The sequence below is a fragment of the Portunus trituberculatus genome, chromosome 36, assembly GCF_017591435.1.
Source record: "Portunus trituberculatus isolate SZX2019 chromosome 36, ASM1759143v1, whole genome shotgun sequence".
Taxonomy (NCBI): Eukaryota; Metazoa; Arthropoda; class Malacostraca; order Decapoda; family Portunidae; genus Portunus; species Portunus trituberculatus.
The window spans coordinates 4864225-4871724 of NC_059290.1; the positions used below are offsets into that span (position 1 = coordinate 4864225).

The window sequence follows — 7500 nt, forward strand, 5'->3', positions numbered from 1 at the left end:
CTTACACTTTGCTCTCTCACCATGATTATTTTTGATAGCCAGAGATGAGCAGCCGGAGTCTCAAAAGTGTTTTTCTGTTGATAATATAGAAATTTTATTAATCTATCACTAAAACCACAAAGCACTAAGTAATTTCAACCTGAATCTTTTGAAAACAGAATATTGTCCTAGGAATACAGTAGTTTAAGCTTAAAGACGTTTTCATTAGCGGCCCGCCATAGCATACAGCGAGTTTTTACTAAAAAGCTGAAAAGTAATCACGGCTCCGCTGCCAGACGACAGGTGCCACCGCTCTTGCGGAAAACCGTCGTTTACATCATTGAATTGATTCTAGATAGTAATTCCGTAAGATGCAGGAAGAAATGTTTATATACTCTTCCATTACTTAAGGTTCTCGGCCCATTTTCTCGGGAATAGTAGCTTTTCAGGGCAGTTGGATAGACAGAATAGACAAGACTCGTGAGGTGTCTGGCGGACTGGCGGTGGCCAAGCCAACACGTCATTATAAGAGATGATGCAAAAAAACACGAACACGAAAAAACAACACAGTACGAAATAGAGTCGGATAAACTGTCTATCAGTAAAAATAAGATGGGAAATATCACCAAAAACTGCAGTAATTTTCTTTTCTTTGCTTTATGTCACTTTCAGGTCCCTTTCATAGGGAAATGACAATAAAAAGGAATATTTCCTTATACAATACCAACTTTCACGGTCTCAAAGAACATTATGGTCTATATCAATCTATTCCTCAAAATAGAGTATAGAGTTACATTCCTACAAACCTTCAAAGCTGTGTGCTGTGCATAGTTACTGTTCGCTCATCGGATGTTTGACTTTCGCCCAGAAAGGCAACCATTATTCTGGAAGCGTTTGTTTCCGTATTCCTTGCTAACATTACTTACAGTAATTTCCTTTCTTTTCTATGATATTTTGTTTCGCACACAGATGAAAAAATAAAAAGCTGTAATTTCTATGATCTTTGTAGGTTGCCTGGCGTATAGATGGCAGCACTAAAAGGATTCGAAACTAATACTAATGTAGAGTTGGACTTTCTCTCTCTGTCTCTCTCTCTCTCTCTCTCTCTCTCTCTCTCTCTCTCTCTCTCTCTCTCTCTTGACACCCATGAATAAAAGCACCTCCAAGACCACGACTGTTCAGCTTTGTTGTGGTCCAGTGGCACGTTCAGTAGACGATATAAACAATGCGAGATTTGATAACATCGCAGAATCAGTCCACACACTGCATCACCTTGACGCGTGGAAGAAGAAGAAGAAAAGAAGAAGAAGAAGAAGAAGAAAGATAAAAGAGAAACACCAAAAAAACAGAGAACGACGACAATAACAACAACAGCCAAATAAACAAGAACAAGAACAAGCACAACAGCAAAGAGGAGATGAAGAGAGAAAAACAATGTGTAAAGAATAAAAATAAAGATGAGCGATTACAAAACAGAGAGAGGAGGAGGAGGAGGAGGAGGAGGAGGAGGAGGAGGAGGAGGAGGAGGAGGAGGAGGAGAAAGATGAGTCCCAGCCCAGCTCAGTAAAAGACGTGACATTAGCCTCAGCATCACATCTCACTTGCTGCTCTTCTTAGGTAGCAATTAGTGGTCTGCCCAAGCGAGGAGTGAAAGAACAGTTTAATGAGATGGACAGCTCGTAGATTGAATAAAAACAGGAGTAAGTCTCACTGTTATTCTTTGCTGTTTGATATCTCCTCCCTTATTGTTACTTTGTGTTCCTATACTACCATTCCCTGGTGTATCTATTTATTTGTTTATTCATATACGCATAAATTAGATTAAAAGAAAGGAGTAAGATTGCCTGTCATTCTTCGTTTGACATCTGGGGTTTTTTTTTTTTTTTTTACGATAATGTTCAAACTATAAGTGATATTACAAGATAGTTCATTTATAGGGTATTCATTTTTTACCCCTTCTCGATCTAAAGCTCACGTAATTTTTCTCCTATCAGTTTTACCTCACTTAATCTTACCTTATAATCTTAAGCACACCTTATTTCCTTTTCATTTTTAAGGTCATTTCATTTTCTCCTCTCAATTCTAACTCTTTAACTACCATTTGATTAACCTTTCCCTCATACCCAACCACTCTGAGACACCTTTACTACTTCAATAGCCACATCCAGTCTTTGAAATGAAAAGAAATTGCGAAATGTACTTCTTTCATAGCTATTTTTTTTCGCAGATGCTTACGAAAACTTGATGACAAGCCGGCAATCTTACCAACATTGGCAAGACCTGACTGGCATGGTGTATGTGTCACGCCAGTGGCCTTTAACATATCTAAGGTCAAAGGTGCGGTTTTTAAGTGGTAGGGTGACCTCAAAACTCTGCTAATACCTATGTGCTATCCACACTCTGTTTATTGAGCACCACCTTAACACCGCTGGCTAAGTATTAAAGTAAGTTTGCTTTTTCTCTTGTGTGTGTGTGTGTGTGTGTGTGTGTGTGTGTGTGTGTGTGTGTGTGTGTGTGTGTGTGTGTGTGTGTGTGTGTGTGTGTGTGTGTGTGTTAGTACTGATTTATTATTACTTATTTGTTCATTTGTTTATTTATTTTCTTTATCATTTTATTTATCTATCAATTAATTAATTGATTTACTTATTTCATTACAATTTCACTGATGTACATACTTAATTATTTAGCTTTGTATTCATTCATTATCATTTTTTTATTTATTCAATTATTGCCTAATTTTTTTTTCTTCTGAACATGCAATTTTAACACTCGTATGCCCCCATCTATTAATTTATCTATCATCATAATTCTATTGATTTATCTACATATTTTTGTGACGGTGTAGTTTGAAGACAAGTACGCATTGCAGACACTTACCAGTTCTCATTGTTGATGTGGTCCCCGAAGCCAGGCGTGTCCGTGACTGTGAGGTGCAGCTTCACCCCGCCCTCACTCACCGTCGTCTCCACCTTCTTCACCTGCGACAACAACACACGCCATTCACTCAACAAGAAAACTTACACACACACACACACACACACACACACACACACACACACACACACACACACACACACAGACTATCAAACATCAAACACCAGATCTCAGGCAGCACATGTACGTAAGTTATCTCATGGTAATTGTCTACTATATACGATGAACTAACTGCACCTGAGCGTTGAGTACAGGTGCGAAGGGTGCAAAATGCCTGAGTAGCTCACGCAGGTACTACATACACTACCTGTTTGGAGGGTGGACAGTTGCCTCGAGCAATGATTTCACAAGCCACTGATTTTCGTGTCTATAAATCGCACAGATAAGAATGTATGGATTAATGAACTGGTTTTTATTAAGAGTTCTCCAGAGACTAAGAGGAACTGTGGAGCTGGTGGTGGTGGTGGTGGTGGTGGTGGTGGTGGTGGTGGGGGGCCAGCTACTAAATACTGATTTAGATTGAGTTTTATAGCACCTGTCTATTTATATATTCTATCTATGTATATATATATATCGTTTAATTCTATCTTATATATCTTATTAATCATTCATTCATCTTACCTTATTATTCATTGAACAAAATATAAAATCACTACTTCCAGCAACTCAAGTATCAGAAGGAGTGAGTGTGTTGTGAAAGGTGTGCAGCAGCGTGTCTCTGAGGGTGCAGTGTTTCAGTCCTTGAAAGTGACAGTGGCGGGGAGGGAGAGAGCTCACCTGTGTAGTAGAAGGCAGCGGCTCCTCCTGACCCTCCTTCTTCCTGGCCACCGAGGACTTGAAGAGTGTGTTGACCAGAGTGGACTTGCCCAGACCACTTCGTCCTGAGGGGAAAGGATACTGTTACTCTTACTGTTAATACTGTTACTCTTACTGCTACTACTGTTACTCGTACTGTTAATACTGTTACTCTTACTGCTACTACTGTTACTCGTACTGTTAATACTCTTACTGTTAATACTGTTACTCTTACTGTTAATACTGATCCTCTTACTACTACTACTACTACTGTTACTCGTACTATTAATACTGTTACTCATATTGTTAATACTGTTACGCTTACTACTACTACTACTATTACTTGTACTATTAATACTGTTACTCTTACTGTTAATAATAATACCCTTACTGCTACTACTGTTACTTTTATTGTTACTATTGTTATTCTTACTGTTACAACTGTTACTCTTAGTGGTCTGTGTGCGTATCTATTCATTTCTTCCTTTCTTTTCCTGTTTGCCTGTTTCTCTGTTCATCTTTCTGTCTGTCTGTCTATCCGTTTGTAAATCTGCCTGTCCGTCTATTTGTCTGACTATCTCTTTACTTGTCTGTGTACATGGGTATTTGTCTGTCTGCCTGTTTGTCTATCTGTTTGTCTTTCTGTCTGTCTGTAGATATCTGTCTGCCTTTCTACCGGCATGTCTATCTGTCATCACCACACACTCTCTCTCTCTCTCTCTCTCTCTCTCTCTCTCTCTCTCTCTCTCTCTCTCTCTCTCTCTCAAGATTATCGGCATCAAGGCACGTTATTTGCTTCCCAAGATAAGAAGACAGTTACTCACTAGACAAGGCATCGTTTGTTTACCTTGATAAGGAGTCACCACTCATCTGGTGACTCACAATTACCTGTCACCTGAGACCCGATACGCCCTGAGTCATCTTAATTAACTCTGCCACCCTTAATTACCAATCCAGTCACCAGTTGTATTAATTAGACATGAGACACCACACCACCTGACTCACCTGTACAATTATATCTGAATCATATGCTTAGTTAGACACCGATACCTTTAATCAATTAAGTGAATAAAGATTAAATCAACGTTTAATGAGAGCTTAATCCTTTCAATACTGTGTCACATTTCTACCATGATTTTGGGTATGATTTGATTATTTTATTTGCATTAGAAAGGGTCTATGGAGGTCAGATGGTCAGAGTGTTCACTATTCTAATTCTCACATAAATTTCTGGAGTTGTATGAAATCACCAAATAGTAAGCAGAATGAATATGAAAATGCGTCTTGGTACTGAAGTGTCATGCATTAGATATGTTCCTATTTAAGAACCTAAAAATAATAATCATCTTTATAAATTCCTAAATAAATGCTACGGTTCCAAAAGGAATTTCTTTTCATAAAATGAGTTCCATGAGTCGAAATCACCTGAGTAATAGTAAATCTCTAACAGTTGTAGGCAAATATTGTTTTGATAAGGCGGTAACTGCATACCTTCCCACACCCCTTCCGATGTCTTTCTGCTTCAAATCTTCATTTCATTCTCATCTTCATTGTGTCTACTTCGATGATGCAAAAATTAATCATCATTCTCATACTGTTACCTCATTTACTTTGAACAGATTTCTAGCTGTTTGTGTTTCATTTCACTCCATAGCTTCACCGTCATCACCACGTGTTTTGGCCACCACAACACAACCATCAACATGCACATTAACCAACACACAACTCCCTCACTGCCTCAGTAATGCAACCCAACCCAACAAACAACATGGAGGTAAGTGAGGCAGACATAACAAGCCAGCTCACCTGTTTGACTCGCAAGTCCCTTCATTAGTAAACCAATCACCTGAGTATGGTAAGAGCGGTCACCACCTGTGTACCAATGGTGGCTATGTTGGCTGTGTAGTGTGCACTCACCTACCACCACCAGATTGAAGGTGTAGCCGCGACGCAGAGCCCTCAGTCGCGTCTGCTCCTGAAGGGTGTCGATGCCAACATAGGCAGAACCCTCCGCCGGGGACACTCCCAGCGACGCCTGCGGCATCCTGTGGACCTGTACCTGCGCCGACCTGTCACAAGAAAGCACGTGGAACCAAGGTGGAGGTGGCAGGGTGGATGGTGAGGCAAACGAGGCAGAATAATACACTCGCACACACTCTCAGGGCAGCTTCTTGTGCAACCTTTTCAGATCCTCGAGTGTGGGAGTTCCGCCGTGGTGTTTGTCATGGTGATCCTATAAGGGAGAGATTTACAAGGTGTTACAAAGGATTACATGGAACTTAAGGGAACAACAGCAATTTCATTATACTACACTACCTATGGTAAGAGAGAAAAAAGAACCTGCTATACTTACAGTACAGATATACAAGAACGTGTTATCTACTGCTTTAGTTTATGACAGGAAGTGGCACGGTAATGTTAAAGAACTAGATGTAGAACAGAAAATAGAGAGTGTGTAAACTATGACTATTACAGTTTTATTATCAATGGCAGAGGGAGACAAAATGAGTATATACAAAAAAAAGACACATTAAAGCTAAGAGTCCCCAAGAGTACGAGTATAATCAAAAGTATCATCCAGACTATGAGGCTTAGTGTCATGATAGGAATAGGGTATATGGATGTGGCATGTTTATTGGGAAAGTGGTGCGTGATTAGTGGAGTTCGAGGCGCAGCTTGGAGGTGCTGGTGTCAATGCCTCTTCGTATTCAGAAACACTTGCTTCTCTTACCACGATTATTCAAAGGCCACAGAGATGAATGGCCGGGCTATCAAGAATGTTGTTGCTGTTAATAATACAGAAATCTTGTCTATCACTACAGCCACAATAAAAAACAACCTTAAAAACTTGCTTGACATCTACTACACTCTTTCGAAAGTAGAGGAGGTCCGGTCAGAGGTGTTTCAAACTAAATGGCCCTCTCTCTCTCTCTCTCTCTCTCTCTCTCTCTCTCTCTCTCTCTCTCTCTCTCTCTCTCTCTGTGTGTGTGTGTGTGTGTGTGTGTGTGTGTGTGTGTGTGTGTGTGTAGTCTCTCTCCCCGGTCATAACAAGAACAGCACAGGGAATTATGATGAGTTATCTATAAAGGTGCGGAGTTCAGCATGGCATTCAGGTGTTCAGGGAGAGGAAGAGGGGGAGAAAGGTTAGTGAGGTGTCTTCTTCCTCCTATTTTTCCTCCTCCTCCTCCCCACCTGACTAGAGATAAAGTTGTTTGTCTGAGTCCTCTTCATTTAAGTTTAAGGACCCTAATTATCCTTGTTGATGTCGTGTCTTGTGATTATGACACTCTCTCTCTCTCTCTCTCTCTCTCTCTCTCTCTCTCTCTCTCTCTCTCTCTCTCTCTCTCTAAAACACCCGACCTTGCAATAGTTGATAAGAGAGTGAGGGTCTGTCTTGTGAGCCGCTAGACACAGACAGACAAACAGACAGACAGTGCCTCTTCCCACCAAACTCTCCCTCCTTCTCCCTTTCTCTCCTTCCCGCCTGCGTGTGTACAAAGTCTGCTACTCCACTGAGAACAATAAATGTACTGATGCTACTACTCTTTCTCAGTTTGTCTGCCACTCATAATGTCTTCTTCTCTAGCATCCCTCCTCCTCCTCCTCCTCCTCCTCCTCCTCTTCAGTGTTATGTTTTAATTGTAATGAGAGGAATGAGCTATTATTGTCGTTTTACAAGGACAGAAATTAACTTAATGATCATGAGGGTGTTACAAGAGAGAGAGAGAGAGAGAGAGAGAGAGAGAGAGAGAGAGAGAGAGAGAGAGAGAGATTATGCATTGCTGACAAAAC

At 40.5% G+C, this 7500-nt stretch overlaps 1 protein-coding gene across 2 annotated transcripts in view; it reads right to left on the reverse strand.

The window, feature by feature from the left end:
• LOC123513381 (neuronal-specific septin-3-like) overlaps positions 1–7500 on the reverse strand; it is a 32922-nt gene that overhangs the window by 9821 nt on the left and 15601 nt on the right. Inside the window, exons 2-4 of one of the 2 annotated variants that reach the window (XM_045270503.1) lie at positions 5626–5777; positions 3691–3794; positions 2857–2957 (exon numbers count right to left, since the gene is read on the reverse strand). In XM_045270503.1, the coding sequence (XP_045126438.1) occupies positions 2857–2957; positions 3691–3794; positions 5626–5777 (357 nt within the window). Of the gene's footprint in view, positions 1–2856; positions 2958–3690; positions 3795–5625; positions 5942–7500 lie in introns of both variants that reach the window. The other variant, XM_045270504.1, reaches the window with a different exon arrangement.